The sequence below is a fragment of the Ursus americanus genome, chromosome 17 (assembly GCF_024610735.1).
Source record: "Ursus americanus isolate L20-20 chromosome 17, mUrsAme1.1.p, whole genome shotgun sequence".
Taxonomy (NCBI): domain Eukaryota; kingdom Metazoa; phylum Chordata; class Mammalia; order Carnivora; family Ursidae; genus Ursus; species Ursus americanus.
The window spans coordinates 5,184,430-5,204,324 of record NC_142143.1 but is presented as its reverse complement, the minus strand read 5'-3'; the positions used below and the strand labels follow the sequence as shown (position 1 = coordinate 5,204,324).

The window sequence follows — 19,895 nt, the reverse complement described above, 5'->3', positions numbered from 1 at the left end:
CCCGCGGGTTCAAGAGCCTGAAAGACTTCCTGCCACGTCCTCTCGCTGGTGTTTGTGCCGCAGGCGTTTTCTCTAGCATCCTCCGGAAGCTCCCTGTACTACTGGGCGAACAGCTCGTGCGGCCTGGGCAGATTGCAGTTTATAGATGAGGCACTTTATGTTGTTAATGATTCCTCGAAAGACAGCGTGGCGCTTGTCATGCTTTCCAGAATGAAGAGCCGGAGAAAGGCCTGCGCGCTCGGAAGCACACGGGTCCAAGGCGAGCTGACCGTGTTGTTACCCGGGGTACCCTGTTCTCCCCATGAGCAGATTTCACATCTCATTTCCCAGTTTATTGGACAAGACTCTTCCTGGCTGTGAAGCTCTGTTTGCTTCCTCCCTGTGTCCCCATGAAGAAAATCAGCTGCAGAAAAATGATCCTCTGGGCGGAAGGCGGTGCTGTTAACGCCCGAGCCGCGTGGAGACGCCCCTGTGATGTGTCCCGCCAGCCGGCCCCCCGCCTGTGCAGTCAAGCCCGCGTCAGTGGATTGAGCAGCGACGAGCCTGTTTGGAAGTGATTAAAACATAGCTGTCATAGCTTTGGGGAAGACAGCCCACAGGTCCTGATTATCATTCAGAAGGAACGAGAGGAAAAGTAATTGTTTATTCTGCTTAAGGCAAGCCTGTAAAACATACGTGCCAAGGGCATCATTAATGTGTGTCCTAGACATTTGCTTGCAGGATTTGGGGTTTGCAAATGAGCACGTCCGAGAAATAATGATTGGTGCTATCTTGGAAAAGTCTTGCGTGAAACAGGATTAAGACAGGCGAGCGGGGTGGGGGTGGGGGGATAGAATGGCGGTGTGTTGTGGTGTCCAGGAGGACAGTGCATGTCCGTGGGGGCGGCGGTGAAATTGGGTGCCGGGTAGCTTTGGCTTCCCAGAGCTGACCCCCGTGGCCTGTTGTGGGGAGTGGGAGCTTCAACCCTTTCTGTCCTGTTTTATAATCGTTCAGGTCAGTGATTGGATGGGATATTTAAGTTTTTGTTTCTTCGTGGCAGAAGTGGTGTCTCGTGTGTTCACCGGCAGGACCGAGCTCCGGGCGAGGCGTGCCCAAGAGACTGGCCCAGGTCTGTAGGCAATGCTGTAGGTGGTTCGAGCACCTTCTGTGGGTCTGTCTGTTGCAAGCGTAGCCACTGGCGATATGTCACTGAGCCAAACAAAGGCCCAACCCTTGTGGAGCAGACAGGCCAGCTGGGGAGACAGATTTGGTGAATGAATGTATGGTCAGGTGGCCATGAGTGCTTTGAAGGAGGCTCAAACAAGAAGCAGGGTGGCTTCCTCTCCCTCTGTTCTGGGTATGCTGGTCAGGGAGGTGGCATTTGAACCAAGAGCTGCTTGTTGGTACCTAGGGCAAGAATGTCACCGGAGAGGCAAGAGCAAGTGCAAAGGTCCTGTGGTATGCATGGACTTGGTGTGTTTAAAGACCAGCAAGGAGGGCAGTGTGGCAGGAGCCTCATGAACAAGGACAGTGGTCAGAGATAAGATCAGAAGTGGCAGGGTGTTAGACTCCCGGTAGGGTGGGAACCAGCTCTTTCTAGTAGCCGAGGGAGGAGGAGATGGGCCGGGCTCCTCTGTCCTCCTGTGTATACCCTTCCTGCATGTGGCCTTCCCAGCATGCAGCTGTGACGCCTTCACGGCCCCATGTGGAGCAGAGCTGAGGTCATGTTTGTATCTCCCATGCCTGGGGTGGTGTCTGGCCTATACTAGGTGCTGCTGGTTATGCTGAGTAAATCAGAGAAGAGCTTTCCATACGCAGAGAGCACCAGGGATGGTCACCCTAACATCTGTGTAGATCACTGTAGCCGCTTAGAACTGCCAACGAGGCCATCGCACGAATCCTCAGGACGGCCCTGCAGAAGTAGGGGTGAACGTCTGCAGTCCAGAGATGAATCGAGTAAGTGCTTTACGGAGATGTGATTCACATACCATCCAGTTCAGGGGTGACGAGGCCCCTCCTGGAGTCATGCGGCCATCGCCTCAACCAATTTAAGAACATTTTCAGTTACTCCTGAGTGAAACCCCACACCCATCAACAGGCAGTCCCTGTTCCTTCCCCGTCCCCGCGCTGGCAGCCACTCCGTCTCTGCAGAATTATCCTATCTCTATAGACTTGCCGATTTCTGGGTATTTCGTATAAGGAGAATCATACCATATATGGCCTTTCGTGACTGGTTTCTTTCACTTGGCGTAGTGTTCGGATGTTTCATCCACGTCGTAGCAGGTGTTAGTACTTTATTCCTTTTCATGGCTGAATAATATTCCACTGTGTGGATAGACTACTCTGTGTTTACTCATTCATCTGTCAATGGACCGTGGGCTGTGTCTGCCTTTTGGCTGTTTTGAATAGTGGATATTTTGAACATCCATGTACGAGGTTTTGCGTGGACACGTGTTTTCGGTATTGTCTTTCGGTGCATACCTGGGAGTGGAATTGCTGGGTCAGATGAGAAATCTGTGTTTAACCTTTGAGAAACTGCCAGACTGTGCTGCAAGTGGCTGTAATATTTTATATGCTTTCAGTGACGTGGGAGAAGTTCCAGTTTCTCCACATCCTTGCCAACACTTTTTATTGTATGTCTTTTTAATTCCAGTACCGTCGTTGGTATGAAATGGTATCTCACCATGGTTTTGACTTGCGTTTGCCTAATTGTGGTGATATTGACCATCGTTTCATGCATTGGGCACGTGGGTGCTTCTTTGGAGAAATGTCTCCCCAGATCTTTTGCCCATTTAAAAACTGGCTGTCTCTTTGTTGTTGAGTTTTAAGAGTACTTAACACATTCTAGGTACAAACCCTTTCTCAGAGGATTTTGCAGAACCGTTTCCCATTCTGTGGGTTATCTTTTTACTTTCTTGTAGATCTCTCTCTCTCTCTCTCTTTTTTTTTTTTTAAGATTTTATTCATTTATTTGAGAGAGCACAAGCGGTGGGGGGAGTAGAGGGAGAGGGAGGAGCAGTCTCCCCGCTGAGCAGGGAGCCTGACGTGGACGTGGGACTCTATCCCAGCACCCTGGGATCATGACCCTAGCCGAAGGCAGACACTTAACTGACTGAGCCACGCAGGCGCCCCTTTGCTGGCATCTTTGGAAGGACAAAAGTCTTTAGTGTTAAGTCCCGTTTATCTGTTGTTTCTTTTGTGGTTCATGCTTTTGGTGTCGTAGCTTAGAAATCATTACTTAATCCAAGTTCATGAAGGTTGACTCTGCTTTTTAAGACTTTTATATAGTATTCATTTTTACATTGAGGTCTTTGATCCATTTCGAGTTGATTTTTGCGTGCGGTGTCCTCTTTCGCACGTGGACACCCAGTTGTCCCAGCCCCGTTTGCTGAATCGAATTAGCGTCTTTACTGCTCTCGGTGGACTGCAGTGGGACGGCGATCGGCGGCTTCTCAATTGCATCCTCTGGTCTCTGTGTCTGTCCTTACGCCAGCACCCTGCGTGTTTATTACCGTAGGCTTTTGGTTGGTTTGAAATCAGAAGGTGTGAGTTCTCCACATTTTTCTTCTTCTTCGAGATTGTTTTGGCTGTCGGGGAGCCCTTGGATTGCCACATGCGTGTTAGGTGCTGCTTGTCAATTTCTGCAGAGAAGCCATCTGGATAGCGATTTTTTTAAAGGGTATTTATTATTCCTTTTTCTAACTACCACAGCCGCACAGACCGCTGAAAACCTGGAAGACAAAAATCAGACAGAAGGCAGTGGTCATTTTCTTTTATTTGTGTCCCTTCAGGCCTTGTCTTCTGTGTATGTAGCTTTCCCTGCACAAAATTGGGGATCGTTCCAGAGCTAGTAAACGTCTAGGGGGCACTTTTGGATTAGTGCCTCAGCAGAAACGTCTGGAACTGGAGTTGCTGGGTCACGCAGCAAACACAGGGGTAGGCGTTGGTTTGTCTTCTTTTTAACGAAGCACTCTGAGGGCCAGAGAGGTTAAGTGACTGGCTTCAGGTCACACAGCCAAAACTCGGGGTGGGCGGGGTGCTGGGCCTCACGCGTGGGCCCCGGGCACGGGCCGCACACCGGGTTTTGTAGGTGGTGGTAGTGGTGCTTGTTTAGGAGGCTGAGGCTTGGAAGTTGTGACGGCGAATGCCCTTCGTATTAGTGTTCTGTTGGTGGGTAACCAGGTATCAGTTCAGCTGCTTAAAGCAGCATCTGGCTATTAGGGACAGTTCTGCAGGTCAGCGGTGTGGCTGGGTTCTCTGCTCCGGGTGACACCTGGCTGAGTTCTTTTCTGGAGGCCCCGGGAAGCCTCAGCTCTCTGCCCCTAGAGGCCTCCCCTCCCCAGGTGGCTCTCCCCTGGGCTTCCCCTTTGCGGCCTGGAGGCTCTGACCTCTAGATCCAGATTCAAAGGGCTCATGTGCTTCGGGCAGGCCACCTGGATAATCTTTCTTGAGGTCGGCTGGGTCCTCTAACAGCCTCGTCATGGGGTACAAGACATCATCTTCATAGTCCCAGGGGTGATGGGGGCCTGTACACAGCAGGCTGGGATCTTAGGGGACATTTTAAAATTCTGCCTACAAAATCGTTTTAAAGCTAGTAGCCAAAAATTATAGACAACATGAGGAATGTTACGAGTCGTCACTTACCTGGTATTTATGACTCCTTTAGGGCTCGGGGCTTTGCTGGGTGCTGTGGGGGAGGCTGAAGGAGCAGTGCCATCCCTGGCCTGAGGGAGCACTCAGTCCGCCTGGCGGGGGGCGGGGGGTGGCAAGGACCAGCCCCTCGTGGCTGCTGCGAGGTGCGGGCTGGCCGACCGGGGCGGGTGAGGGGGTGCAGGACAGGGGAGGCCGGCAGCAGGGCAGGCTGGGAGGACTGTGGGAAGCTGGTGAGGAATCAGGCTGGCCAGAGAGGGGAACCAGGTGGGGGAGGGCACTGAAGACCAAAAATAGGGGCTAGGGTTGCTGAGCCTTCTGTCCCCACATTCATTTTTTATCTCTTGAGTTTAAATGACACATTTTGCAAAAAATACACACCAGTAAAATCTCATCAAGCAGCCAGAACAGGCTCCCATGGGGCGGGGGGGGCGTCGACACGGGGGCTCAGTTCCGTGGCTGTGGCTGTGGGAATGGACTCAGGGTCTAGGCGCTGGGGGCAGCCTTAAGCACAGTAGGGGGCATTCCAGGTCTCTTGGTCTCCGGGGAGAAGCAAGCATCCCCATCCTCTGTCCCGAGAAAGTGTGGTATGTGGAATTGTGCCCTGGACCATCAGCAGCGCAGGGAGAGGTGCTTCTCTGTGACCCCAGCCCGGATGGAGGCGGTGTGGGCTGTAGCTTGGCTCCCGGGGGCCACCCGGCCCTCCTGCCCTGCCCGCTGCAGGTTCGCCTTCTGAACGCCCCCACCGTCCCTGAGACGTCAGGGGCACAGCTTTGCGCCTCCACGGCCTGGCTTTTGCCATTCCCCCACTCGTGCTGCTGATTCATCTCTGCCCACCTCCCAGCTGGAGCGTCGACTCCCGGAGGTTGCGGACACCTTTGCCCCCACCGCCTGGCATGAGGCAGGTGCTTAGTAATAGCGGGTGAGTGGAATACTGTCACTTGGTGCCTAAAATCACTGTAAACTTGCTGATAAAGGGACCATGGTAGAGCTTTGTGGGATTCAGGGATCGAGGAGGAGGGCATTCCTGCCGGGAGCCAGGTTGCTGGTGGCCGGGGCAGGGGGGGCGGGTACGGGGGTGGGGAACAAAGGGATGGGGCAGGTCTTCCTGTGATCCCTGCCTCCTCCCCTGCCGCTGTGTAACCGGGGCCCTGGGAGGGTGGGTGTTGGGGTCCGGATGGCTCAGTGTGTCTCTGCCTCCCCCCATGGATGTCGGGGCAGGAGGGGGCAGATGTCCTCCCAGCTCCAGATGCTCCCAGCTGCTTCTAGACCTTTCTCTCCCTCCTTGGACTGTCCACTGTCACCCCCTATTTATTCTCCCCTTCCTCACTGGTGCCTCCAGCCCATGGCACGGGTCTTCCACTTGACCTTCTCACGCCATTCTCACACCATTCCCGGGACTTCAGCACCCTGGAGACGCCCCATGCGCCCGCCCAACCGCTCCCTGCCTCCCTCCATCTCCTGGTCCTCCCCCGTGCTTCGCCTGCGCATTCCCAGGGTCATCTCTCACCCTTGTTCCTGCCCCACCCATGCCCTCCATCGTGTCCGGATGTCGGGGTGCATCCCCGTCCCACTAGCGCCCACAGTCACGCTCCTCATCCACCCACCGCCTGAGCGGGTTCGCGGCTGCTGCTATTGAAGCCAGGCGGGCGTCCGGGGCTGGGTCTTCCTCTCCCTCCCCTCGTCCTCCTGCCCCAGCTCCCCGACCCGGCAGCTCCCTGGCTGTTCTCCATGGCCGGGGGCTCATCCCCATCTTCCTTCCTGCCTCTGCTCAGATGCCACCTCCTCCAGGAAGCCCCCCGACCTCCTAATCCCCGACAGCCACTGTACCCTCTCTATCCCCAAACCCTGCCTTGTTTTTTTCAATAGACTTTATTTTCTAAACAGTTTTAAATTTATAGAAAAATAGCAAAAGAGAGTACAGAGAGTTCCCGTATACCCACCCTGATTTCCTCTATTATTATTATTTTTTTAAGATTTTATATATTTATTTGACAGAGAGAGACAGCGAGAGAGGGAACACAAGCAGGGGGGAGCGGGAGAGGGAGAAGCAGGCGTCCTGCCAAGCAGGGAGCCCGATGCAGGGCTCGATCCCAGGACCCTGGGATCGTTACCTGAGCCGAAGGCAGACGCTTAACGACTGAGCCATGCAGGCGCCCCTATTATTAATATTCTGTATCAGCACGGTACATTTGTTTAGTATTAACACATTGCTATTAACTAAAGTCCACTTGTTACTCAGATTTCCTTAGTTTTTCCCCTGTCCTTTTTCTGGTCCAGGATCCCACATGACAGTTCATCATCATGTGTCCTTAGTCCCTCTGGGTTCTGGCAGTTTCTTAGACTTTCCCTGTTCATGATGACCTTGCCCATTTTTTTTTTTAAAGATTTTATTTATTTATTTGACAGAGAGAGACAACAGCGAGAGAGGGAACACAAGCAGGGGGAGTGGGAGAGGGAGAAGCAGGCTTCCCGCTGAGCAGGGAGCCCGACATGGGGCTCAACGGGGCTCGTTGGCGGGGCTCGATCCCAGGACCCTAGGACCATGACCTGAGCTGAAGGCAGATGCTTAACGACTGAGCCACCCAGGGCCCCGACCTTGCCCATTTTGATGAGTATTGATCAGGAATTTTGGAGAATGCCCCTCCATGGGAATTTGATGTTTTCCTTGGATTCGAGTGGGGTAGTGGGTTTTAGGAGGTTACCAGAGAGGTAAAGTGCCCTACTCATCCCATCACACCAGGTCAGGGCACCTGCCATCAACATGAGCGATCAGTGTTGGCATTGACCCTCATTGCCTGGTTGGATGTCTCTGTCAGGCTTCTCCACTGTACCTGCCTTATTTTCCCTGTAACGTTGATCACAGTCTGAAAGTGTGTATATTTGTGTATCTTTTCATGTCGGATTAGAATGTGAGAACAGTGGCCCCATCCGTGTCGTTTATTCCCAGAGCCTGGCACATAGTGGGTGCTCAGTAAATCGATTAATCAACTTGGTGGCTGCTTCTGTAGTGCCAGCAGCAGGCAGTGAGCCCCGTGCTGGGGACGGAGCCACAGTTCCACCCGCAGAGAGCTTCCGGTCCAGTGGGGGAGATCATTACATAAATGTGAGTAGGGTCAGGGAAACAGTGCTGGGGTGCGGTGAGAGGGTGATGGGGCACGTGGCCTGGGTGGGACAGGGCGGTCAGAGAGTGATAGGAAAGTTTGAGACCTGAAGGACGAGTGAGAGCCGGCCAGGCGATGGGGGAGGGAGATGTGTTCAGGTTGGAAGGAATGGCACATGCCAAGGTCCTGAGGCAGAGAGGGGCTTGGGCTTTTTAAGAACACCAGCAAAGAGGCAGGATGCTCAGTTGGAAGTGGCTTTAGTTCAGGGAGGTGGTTTAGTCAAGGACGGTGGAGCGTAGACCAGTTACGAGGTGGGCAGAAGTGGGGTGAGGGGTGAAGTCCAGGTTCTTGACATTGGTGGATGGTGTTCTGTTTCTTTTCTAGAAAAGGAGCAGGTCTGGGGGGAGATGAGTTCTTTCAGAGATGCTTTTAGGAACCCCTGAGCAGCAGGATGGTGGAGGTGGGGCTGCATGTTTAGGGGTTTCTGATTCGGGGACAGCGTCGGAAGTTGTGGGAAGGCATGAACTGGCCTTGGAATAGAGTGGAGAGCGAGAAGAAGAGTTGTCCAGGGTGAGGCCTCAGAGACATAACCCTGTAGAGGTCAAGGAGGGCCCCCAAGGGAACTGGAAGGGAGGTCAGAGAGGAGGACACAAGCCTGGCGAGCACAGTGTCTGGGGAGGAAAGTGCTGGAAGGCGGGAGGGGAGGCAGCTCAGCTGATGGCAGGGGAATGAGCTCCTGCTGCCAGAGCCCAGGCCAGGCTCTCAACCCAGTCAGCTGGCCCTGGGGAGGGAGAGGGAGGAAGAGGAAGGGTAAGGGGGGGCGGTGTAGGAGAGCTGAACCGGCTCCGTCTTGCGGACTTTTCAGGATGGCTTTGTCGAAACCAGAATGCCACAGAGCTGCTCACCTCTTCCTTTCTTTCTCTGACCTGCCTTTAATTTATGTTCACTTCTGTTCTTCTTGGGATTGTGTGTCTGATCTAATATTTTTGAGTTAGTGGGAAAACAGAAGGTCCTTCACAGAAATTTGCCTTGTGGCCAATTTCGCAGGTTACATCTGTTTCGAAGGATGACAGGGAACACTGTATTCTGGACTTGTGCCCTTTCGTTCCTCTTTGAGAGGGGCAATAAACTCCCATTTCCCGGAGGTCATTGAGACCAATTAGGTAGTTTTATTAGTTTTGCCTGCACAGGAAAGTCCTGCTCTATTTTTGATCGAGTCTGTTCAGGCGCCCATTTTATTTCGTGGCTGAAGCGGGATTGGCCTAGTGGGTTCCCGTTCCCATAGATCTTTTCACAGCTGAAGCCGACTTCTTTTATAATATGTCGCTGGTGAGGAGAATGGGAGCTTTGTCGAGAAAAGTCTCCAGCGGAAGGCTGGCCCTAGAGAAGTGAGCGTGTGTCCACGTGAGAACTGGGACGCCCACGTTCCCAGCAGCATGACTCACCAGAGCCACAAAAAGTGGCGACAACGCAGATGTCTATCAGCTGTGACGAGCGGACCCGTGAGACGGGATAGAGCCACGCACTGGGATGTCATCCGGCCACAGGAAGGAATTCTGATGCGGGCTTTGAAGACATCGTGCCCCGTGAGAGAAGCCAGACACAGAAGATATGTATTCTATGAAATATAATGGATATGAAATTTATAGGAAATCCCATGGACATGAAATTGCGTTTATGGAAGTATCCAGAGTGGGCTAATCCGCAGACCAAGAGCAGAGTTGAGTGTGGAAGGAACTGGGGGAGGAGGGGTCGAGGGCCTGCTACTCGCTATGGGTTTCTTGGGGGGCAATGAAGTTGTTCTCGGTTGATAGTGGTGATGGGTGCATGATTCTGTGAAAACTAAAAACCCCTGAACTGCACACTTTAAAAGGGTGAATTGTATAGGATGTGAATTCTATCTCAGTAAGGCTCTTGAAAAGAAGGGGAGCAGAGGAGCTCAGAGCTGTCAGTGTGGGCCATCTGGGACCGCCTCCTCTCCACGGCTTTAGGCTCAGGGCGACGGGGACTGCTCTGGTGCGGATCCTAGGGGAGGGGAGGGTGGACGTTGTATGGGCCACCTGTCCTGCCTCAGGCCGCGCTGGGCCATGCTGCTGATACGACTCATGTAACCCCCTCCTCCAAGCCACAGTGAGCAAGTGTCCTCATTTCCTTTTCCTGAGAATGTCCCCGTACACTCTCCAGGAAGATGCCCAGGATCACCGTGGTGGCTTGCCCTCCCCGTCTGTCCTCCCGGGAAGTCCCACGGGAACTCCGGCAGCCCAGGCCACGTCATTCCCTTCTGTTTGCCCTGCCACTGTGCCGGGATGTGTCTCGGTGTCCGGCAGCACTTGGTTCCTGGGCTTGTTCTGGCCGTTGCCCTGGTCTTCCTGGCATGGCGAGCGAGGCTGTAATGCTCCTTGTCCCCAGGTTCTCATTGACTGGATCAACGATGTCCTGGTGGAGGAGAGAATCATCGTGAAGCAGCTGGAGGAGGACCTTTACGACGGCCAGGTGCTGCAGAAGCTCTTGGGTGAGTCCACAGGCATTGCCAGCAAAGGGCTGCTCGATGTCTGCAAGGTGGCATGGGCTGCATGTCCTCAGGGTAGCCTTGGCGTCGCAGCCCTGAGCCCACGCTCCAGGTGGCGGCTCCTGGGCTATAATGCGCCGTGCCCAGCTTCCAGAACTTTCCCCGTGGGGACAGGGAGATGGGACCAGCCCTCCTGCAGGGGCGGTGGGGAGGGAAAGGCTTCATGTCACTCGCCCTGAAAGACACATGACTGATGATGGCCCACGTGTCATGCCCTTACTCAGTTTGTCCTCCAAAAGTACATTTGGAAGGAAAAAGTTGTGTTTGTCTTGGTTGTTCCTCTGTTGGACGAAGATTCACCTTGCGGCCCCTGTGGATCCAGGCTCTGAGGATGCAGTGGTAACGGGGGTGGGGGTGGTCCCCTCGCCCACCTGTCCCCCTTTATTCTGGCAGAGGGAAGATAGAGAAATGTTATGGGACACAAACAGATGTTTTAAGAGAGTGGCACATGCTAGGAGGGAAGCCGGAGGGTCATGGGGTGGCAAAGGGTCTGGGCCATGGGGGCGGCCCCTCTGCGGAGGGGACATCTGAGAAGACGTCTGCACCGCCAGCCTCAGAAGAACATTCCGGGCCAAGACTCTGATGTGAGGAAGAGTCTGTCGTGTTTAAAGACCAGTGGGAGGAGGCTGCAGGAGGTGGGGGAGAGGGGTCGTGGGGGGCTGGACGGGGCTCGGAAGACGGACGAGGCCAGACCACGTCCAGCCCTGGTAGACAAAGACTTACTCCCAGTGACAGGGAGCCGCCAGAGCTTTTGAGCAGGGCTGTGACATGATCTGAGCTAAGCGTTTTAAAAAGCCACCTGGGCTTTTGGGAGAAGGGAGGGGTTGGGAGTAAGAGCTGAGATCAGTCAGGAGGCTGTTCGGGCAGCCAGGGCATCAGATGAAGCGGTAGGGGGGAGGTGCAGACCCGGGGAGAGATCTCGGAGGTTGGAGCTGCCAGAGGCATCAAGGCTGACATGACAGCCAGGTCTGTGGCCTGAGCAGCTGGGGAACCAGGAGCCCCTTGGGGGAGGAGTGGGGAGGTGGGGGTGGGGAATGAGGAGGTGGGTGTTGTGGCAGCCGGGGCCCGTTCTAACCTGGGTCGGTGGCCGGGTGAGGGTGGAGAGCTCGGCAGCACACGGGTGACGTTTAGCGCCGTGGTAGCTGGGGCCTCCAGGAGATGGTGGTCCGGATTCATTAGTTGGCCGAAGGCCGAATGGCCAAGAATTTCTAAGTATTTGGCTGAGCCAAGGATCCCCATCTTGGAAAGACTCCCGCGGTACAAGAACAAATGTGAAACGTTACCGGGATTAGTAATCATTATCACGAGCTTGTTATTAAAAGTAGCGGTCAGGTGGCACCCTGTTGTACACCTGACACTAATACAACACCGTATGTGAATTATGTGTGGGTAAAAGAAGTGTCGGTCAGAATTCTGATGTTTTAGATCGTAGTGTGTTGGTGTGGTCATTCCTGCGTGACCTCAGAGTCGTGACACCGGACATTCGTGATGGGGGCTCCAGCTATCCTCCTTGTCTGAGGGGAAGACCCAGCTCCCCTTCGGCTCTTGGACTCAGAGTTGGCTGTGGGCGATGCTGCTGTCTTACTGAAACGGCCCCTCGAGCAGGTGCTTGGCTCCCTGCCGGAGGGAGGTACTCCCTAGCGTTTGCAGAAGCCAACTTAAGAGTGTTGAGCTCCCTTAAAATTTTTTCCTTCCGAGGCTTTTGCACGCCCCTGTGGCTTCATTCACCCAACTGCTTGAAAAAAATCGTGTCCTAACCCTGAGTTCTAGCGGGGACAGCCTTGGTACACTGTCACCGAAGCTCGGGACAGGCTCTGAATTTGCCTGCGAATGATGTTGGCGCCTCCTGGGCCTCGAGTGATGGGGGCATCTTTAGAGCAGGTGTCAGGTAAGAATTCTTGCCCCTCGAGGCACGTCCTTTTGGTCCCCTCTTCAGCTGGCCCCAGCAAGCGCCACACCCGCTCTGAAGCTGCTTGACTGTCCGTCGTGCCGCGTCGGCTGTGTTACCCACGGAGTGTCGCGGGAGGGGACTCCGACGCGGGCAGTCTCTGTGTCTTGGAGCAGCTGCCTTGCATCCCGTGTGAATATCTTACTTGAATACTTTAAGGCGATTCTAAACTCTCTCGTTTGTCAAGTGGGTTGACACACTCCTCTGTTGGAGGAGAAGAACCATGCAAGAGAATATTCGGTTCTTAACGGAAAATCAGCACGTCTCGCCTGGGGGTTGATGACTCGCTGCTGATGTTGCTACGGTGATGCAGCAGTGACCCGTGTGAACTCGTGCTCCGCCGGCCCAGGGTTAGCGGAGTGACACCCATGTGGACTAGACGTTTGGCTCGTCGTTGTCTCCGGAGGCAGAAGCCTAAGCCAAAAGGAGGTTGTGGCTGAGTGCCAAGGCCAGAGCTGACTTCTGTGCGTCTAGAGAGAGGAGAGGTCTGCAGCCGGGGCGCTGGGTCGTCAGGAAGCGGTCAGGACGAGGAGGGGCCAGCGAAGGAGTCCGCAGGGGCTGCAGGGTCGCCTGGTGGAGGGGCGGCAGAGGCGTGCCGGGCTCCCTGTCTCCCAGCGGGCGAGGCTCTCGGGCCAGCCAGCTCTGTAACCCTCCTTCCTTCCCCAGGATCCTCTGCTCTGCCCGGTTACACCTGGGGGACCTGCTGTGTATTTTTCGGGTGTTCATATGGAACAGCTGTGGCTTATCCAACTAGGACCTATCAGATGCAGAGGGACCTCAGAATGTATAAACAGCACCCGCTTCCAGCCCCTGCAGGATGCGTTTGGTTGAGCTGCTTTGTTTTGCCTCTAGCACTCACGGCTGCCAGCCCGATGTTATGGAGGTGAGGCTGCCTCCCCACTGGGGAGCCTCTTGTCTGTGCCGCATCCTGGCCCCAGGACGGTGCCTCGCGCACAGAAAGTGCTCATTGAGCTATTTTGTGAGCTAACGAGGGAAAGAGGGAAGGAAGGAAAGGAAGGCACATCCCAGGCCCCACAGGCATTGCTCTATAATGATATTATCCTGGAGGGAATATCAGAACGGCTTGCTCTTGTTCTAATCGAGGGAAGGGAGGACACAGGGAGCAAATGTGGGGTTAGCGGGCCTCCAGACAGAATGCCGTACATAAAGCTTTGCTGGGGACCGCTTGCAAAGCAGGAACCCCACTGTGACCAGCCTGGACTCCACTGCTTGTGTGCTGTTGCTCCCGTCGGTGTCATGGCCAGCAGCCAGGTCCTGGCTCGAGGCCAGTTGGGCTCTGTGCCGGGCACCGCCGTCCCTGTCCCGGGGAACAGGTCACTGTGTTCTGCGATGCTGCAGCTCTTGCTTTGCCGAGGAGAGACATCCCATCAGGAGACACCTGGGTCTTAGAGCCCTTTCTCTAAGCCCCCTTAGCAGGTGCGGGGCCCCCTTGGCCGGGGGAGTGGGTGGAGCTTCCGCCGAGGCCAGGCTCGGGGTCAGTCGCTGGGTCTCCAGCAGGTGTAGGTGGTTCTTGTCGGGGTCCTCCAGGTTGCTTCCGGCTCTCTCTCGGGGATAAAGTCGTTCGTGGCTGTGTCTGGGAACATCTCACTATCCTTAGGGCGGTGTCCTGCTGTTAGAGAAACAGGAGGACCCACCACACTGCTCCTCCGCTCCGGCCCCCTCCCTGTGGGTCCCCTCCCTGCCTCCCAGTTGCACCTTGAGTCATTTTTCCCATGTCATGTGCCTAGAACGTTCCCAGGTGGGACACCTCCAGTTCTGCCCTCGAACTCCACACCTCCTTTCTGCTCTGGAGTACTTTTCGAAGGAACACGAAGGACTAGAAAGCTCGGGGCTCCATGGCTCCCTGTCCTTGACAGCACCCCGCTGCTCCGTGATGATCTGCTCGACTCGGGTCAGGCGGGGGAGTGGCCCCCCCTTGCGGCCGGGTCACCAGGCGGCCCCGAGACCCTCTGGTGTTTGCTGACGCCCTGCATCTCGCTCTTGTCCTTCTCGTTGCAGAAAAACTGGCGGGCTGCAAGCTGAATGTGGCTGAGGTGACGCAGTCTGAGATCGGGCAGAAGCAGAAGCTGCAGACGGTGCTGGAAGCCGTGCACGGCCTGCTGCGGCCCCACGGCTGGGCGCTCCAGTGGACCGTTGACTGTGAGTAGTCTCGGGGGACACCGAGCCTGTCCCCTCAGCTGGCCATGCTGTCATGCATCGTGTTCTCTGGGCTTGCATGTTCAAACCCTGTTCCCGCTCCTGCTCTGCGGAAGGCAGCCAGGACAGGCCAAAGCCAGCGTCCCCACTCTCAGGAGCCAGCTCCGAGCTGAGAGACGAAGTCACGCCTGTCATTGCCTTTTTTCCCCATGCCTCAGAGAGGAGAGAAGTTGTTTCTGGGAGGGTGGGTCAGGGGAGGCTCCCAGAGGAAGGAGGGGAGAGAGAGAGAAGCTCTATGGGGTTCTTGGAAGGGACCCAACCCAGATACCCATGGCACCAAGAGCAAATGAGCTGTTTTACCCGTGACCCGCGGAGCAGGTCCTTGGGAAGAGGTCCATGCTGGCCTCTGGGGTGAAGCGCAGAGCGTGCTGGCCTGACGAACACGTGACATCGCGGTAGTCCCAGCCAAGACATGAAGCGGGAAAGGTGAAGAACTGAAGTGAGAGAAGCCAGAAAGTTCTTTGTCGGGCCTGCCCCCCCCCATCCTCAGTGCAGGGCAGGCAGGGTCTGGCTGGGAAGCTCTCCCCACTGCCAGGGGCCCCTGGGCTTTGGTGGGACGAGCCCTAGGCTGCGGTGACCAGATCGGTGCCTCATTTCTTGGCATCGAGACCTGTCACAGACCCAAGCCTGTCTCAAGGGTCGTGGGTGCCGTGGGTGACGAATGGGGTGTTCGGACGCCATAAGTCCTACGCGGGAATGAGTATGGCCCACTGTCTGAGGACTGGAGAAGAGTTACAGCGCTGGGGACGGCAGCCAGGGACCGAGGCGGGGTGGGAGGTCATGACTTCTCCCCAGAGCACCATCCGCCCCTGCTTGCCTCCCTTGTGCAGGCGGTGGGGAGGGCGGAGGCGCTTGTAAGCGCCAGAGATAATAGCGCACATTATTGTGACGGCTAAGTGGCCACGATGACCCATTTTCCACGAAATTCTCCCTTCGCTGTGCTAATTTCACTCTCCTGCCCACTCCCTCTGCTTATCACACCACCCAGCTGACCCTTTTAAAAATGCCGTGCTTTTGAAAGTGGTTGCACGTGTCACCTGCAAGCCAACAGGAAGGAAAAGAATGAGAAAAGAGAAGTAAATTCACACGGGGCGCTCATCATCTTCATTTTTCCGTGGCCTGTGCTTTTTTTTCCCCCGTGGTTTTTCTCTGCGGTCTCCTTTGGATGTAGCGTCTTTATTGCCTTTGGGACCTGGGCTCGGGGTTCGTGCAGAACCCCGATCTAAAGCAGCTCCCTCTTCCCTCCCCCGACAAGCAATTCACGGGAAGAACCTGGTGGCCATCCTCCATCTCCTCGTGTCCCTGGCCATGCACTTCCGGGCCCCGATCCGCCTCCCCGAGCACGTGTCCGTCCAGGTGGTGGTCGTGCGGGTGAGTATCCGGTGGTGGGCTTGCCCGCGATGCCGCGGGAGGGGTGTGGGGACGCGTTCCTCCCATGGATTCCATCCCTGCTTTTTTTTTTTTTTTTCTTTTTTTTTCCCCTCTTGACAAAATGTGTGTCTCGCCCTGGCTTGGAGACAAACGACTGGAGCCGGAGCAATGGCACTGGTTTGGAGAGAGGTAGATTCAAAGCCATGAGCATATTGAGGTTTAATTTTCCAGATTTTTTTTTTAAAGAACATTCATTTCTCTCCAAAGCCAAGTAGTTGGAATTCAGTTCTCTTGAATGAGCTGATTACTCACCGGGGAGGGCTGAGAGCAGCGGCATGAAATAGATACCCCAGTTAGAGGTCCCCTGCATCTGCTCCCCATTACAGCCGTCGTTCCCCACGGTCTCTCTCTGAGGGTCGTTTCTCTTTCTTCCCTTGGGGAAATGTAACCGGGAGCCGGGGTCCTTCTGCCAGGGGCAGAGCAGGCTTTCCTGCCCAGCCCCCTGCATTTAAGGGGACAGGCCCGGCCCCGGCTCTGTGTCTGCGGTCTTGTCCAGTAAATGCGTACAAAGCACCTACTGTGTGCTTGGCACTGCGCACTGGCTATCGGGACACCAAATGGGGAAAACACTCGGGCTGCGAAAGCACCGCTGTCCTGCCAGACCGATGAGGTTTCTCTCGGAACCTGGATGTCTGCGTGTTCATAGACTTGTGATGTCCAACTCCACGCTTTCCCTTATCGGCCCCGTGCTCTCTGAGGGCTGCAGAGCTCTGGCTGGTCCTGGTTTTCCGAAGCCGACTGACCCCTCCATTACCCCGGGAGCTTGGCCCTGACCCGGCGGCTGGGAATGCCCCTTTCTGGCATCAGACGACAGTTACCCACGGCCGTGTGGCCCTGCTTGCTTCCTAAGGGGGGATGTTGGTGGTCAGTGGTGGTGATGGGGTCGGGGACCATTCCTGCTGCCCTGGCCCTGGATGCTCGCTGGAGGCGGCCGGCTGGGAAAGGCTTCCCAAGGACATGTGGGCTTGTGGTTCCCAAACCCGTGTCCGTCAGACTCGGGGCCCCGTGAGTGCCATACAGCTCAGTAATCAAGGCATTTCCTTTCAGGCCCGCGCTTTGGTCCAAGAAAATCTTTGGGGTTTTCAGAAAGTTTTACTGACTCGGGCAAGCACTTGCTGGCGCCTCCTGCCTGACCAGGGTTATGGAAGGATTCTTTGGGCTACACCCAAAGGGGTATGAATCAGGGAGAGAAGGTCCCGGGAACTGGCTGGCCTCTGGCCTCAGAAGCCCACCTCCCGGACCCCAGGGCCTGTCCCTCCACGTCTGGTTAGCCGGTTGGAGACGGGAGATGCAAAGAATATGGGGGTCTGTGGACGGAAAGGATGAGGACAGGGGCCTCATTTACCGCCTGGCAGCATGGCCTCGGGTGATCACTTGATGCAGTGATTTCCCCAGAAAACCGAGATTATGCTATAAAACTCTGAAATACTCAGCTTCAGTGTCCAGGACCTCACCCTGGGCTTGGCATCTAGTAGGTGCCTAATACATGCACGGGTGTGTGAGTGAGTCAGTGAGTGAAGTGTCTCTGCCTCCCGCGGTGGGCTCTCCTGGGGATCATTGACGCCGCCGATGGCGCTCTGCTCCAGGCTGGTTGCTCTGCGTGTACAAGAACCAGCCACGAGAATTCCCCGGAGGCCAAGTTCAGGAAGGGTTGGGGAGCTCAGATTTCGAGAGGTGTCCACGGTGGGTGGCCCGGCGGGAAGTGAGTTCCCCGTTTGTCAAGGGGTTCCACGTAGGGGCTTGCAGTGGTTGGATTAGCTGGCTGCCAAGCGCCACCCTGAGGTCCAGGGACGTCCAGGCTGCCCCCCATCCCCAACCCCCCCACCCCACCACCACTGCTGCCTCTTCACACCTCTGGGGCTTCCGGAGAAGTCCGTCACGCACGGTGTTCCGTCCTAGCGCTATTGTAGCAAAATGCCACAGCCTGGTGTTTAAAGTAACATTGTTCCCTCACCGTTAGGGAGCGGAAGTCCTACGCGAGAAGTTGGCAGGGCCACACTCCTTCTGAAGCCCCCAGGGGAGAACCCTTCCTTCCCCCTTCCAGCTGGTGGCTGCAGGCTGTCCTCCGCATTCCTGGCCTTGTAGACTCGTCTGCCCAGGCTCTGCCCCTGTTGTCACTCGGCCTCTTCCTTCTGTGCCGGTGTGGTGTCTCTGGCTCTGTTTTCTCTTACAAGGACTCTAGTCATGTTGGATTTAGGGCCTACCCTAGTCCCTTACGGCCTCATCTTAACTAGCTGTGTCTGCAGACACCCTGTTTCCAAACAAGGTCACGTTCTGAGGTTCGGAACGGACATGACTTCAGGGGGTGGGGGCCCAGCTGCACGGATAGGGGATCCCTGGGGAGTTAGGGTGTTTCTCCTGAGGACCCCCACCCCCCCAGCTGCTGGCTCTCAGAGTAACGTGGAGAGCCTGGAAGGGGGGCAGTTTCCAGCCACCAAAAGGGTCACCCCCTGTGGTCACCTGCAGTCCGCCCCCGCGGGCGTGGCTTGGAAGCTGCCCCTAACGTGGTCTGGCCCTGGGGCTGTCTGCACGCAGCGTGGCCACCCTGCCATTAATGTCCTTCCCTCCATCCCCTCTGGCTGCCCACGTGTTTGTGTATTTATTTGTCCATTTTGGGGTTTGCAGAAGCGGGAAGGCCTGCTGCATTCCAGCCACGTCACGGAGGAGCTGACCACAACAACGGAGTAAGTGGACCTGCTCTCCTGCCCCCAGGCCCTGCCCCGGCCGGGGACCCGCACGGACGCGGGGCCCCGTATCCACCCGACGTCCCTCAACCCAAGGATGAGATTTTCACACGAGCGCTGTCCTCGCTTTACAAACTGCAGGCACTTCCTTCAGAGATTTTTTTTTCCCCTTGGGAGGAAGGGCAAGGTAGCAGTTTGGTTTAGTATTTAAATGAGAAATTCTCCCGAATAGAAAAATACACAAACTACGTGCCGTACCGGAGTTAGAACTTCCGGAGGCTGCCCAAAATCTTTTCTGGAACAGCACCGAGAATGATAAGTAAAAATAGAACTGATCCCATTCAGAATCTCCGACAAGGAAGAAAAGCGTAAGGAGAATTGAAAACATTGAGCTTTTGTGGGCTAGGTTCGCCCGCGTCTTCAAGGTTTTCCGCTGAGGACAGAGTTCTTCTGTGAAGCCTTTGGACTTTTATTCCTTATTTTAGAAGGTGAACGTCCAGACCGTTGGGTGGGGGGAGGAGGTGTTCAGAACGGTTAGAGCCCCCGTCCCGGCTCATTCGTCGTCCATGCCGCAGCTCCGTCGGAGAGGGAGCCGCACTTCGGAACTAGAACTTCTGTCCGAGACAGTGCCGAGCCGTCACGCGTCTCTTAGAGAAAGCCCGAGGGCTACTTCTAAGAAGTCTAAAAGGCTTCAGATCTATTGAACATAGCAAATCAAATGGTCTATTTTGCGTGTAGCTTTTAGGAGCCCCCACGACACCCTGTTACGGATCTTTAAAATTCTCTGCATTTGCGCCTCTCCCCCAAACCTGGTTCAGTTGAAACAGAACACTGAAGATTGATCGTCTCGGCGAACCCTCCCGCTCCCTTCATGGAGTGATTAATTACCGTGTCACCGGTTCCCGTCCGGTCTTTCACAAATCCAGGCTGACACGGGAGACCAGTCCTGGCGTGGGAGCCGCCGGGTAAATTGGGGAGCCTGCCGCATGTGGCCTGATAGGCAGCACGTCTGTTCCAAGCCCATGGGGGTGGGGATGGGGGCAAGGGACAAGGGACCCGTAGTGGCCCTTGGGCAGCCAGCCTGGCCTGTTTGGGAGGAGGAGGAGGGGAATGAGCAGTGGGGTGGTGTCTTAGTTATCCATAATTATCTGACAAACCACCGCAAAACCAAGGGTCTTACAGTGACAGTCCCTTTATCTGTTGACAGTGCCATGGGTCAGACCCGGCTGGGCTCAGCGGGGCAGGTGTCAGCTCGTCTGCTGGTTGGTGCTGGCTGGTGGCAGGCCTCTGTCCCTCCACCTGTGCCTCGTCCT

At 55.6% G+C, this 19,895-nt stretch overlaps 1 protein-coding gene across 3 annotated transcripts in view; it reads left to right on the top strand.

Annotated features, from left to right (window-relative positions):
* Positions 1–19,895, top strand: part of PARVB (parvin beta) — a 98,089-nt gene that overhangs the window by 54,625 nt on the left and 23,569 nt on the right. For all 3 annotated transcript variants that reach the window (XM_045779623.2, XM_045779624.2, XM_045779625.2), the window contains exons 4-7: positions 10,143–10,245; positions 14,270–14,410; positions 15,723–15,838; positions 18,524–18,582. In XM_045779623.2, coding sequence (XP_045635579.2) covers positions 10,143–10,245; positions 14,270–14,410; positions 15,723–15,838; positions 18,524–18,582 — 419 coding nt within the window. The remainder of the gene's footprint in view (positions 1–10,142; positions 10,246–14,269; positions 14,411–15,722; positions 15,839–18,523; positions 18,583–19,895) is intronic.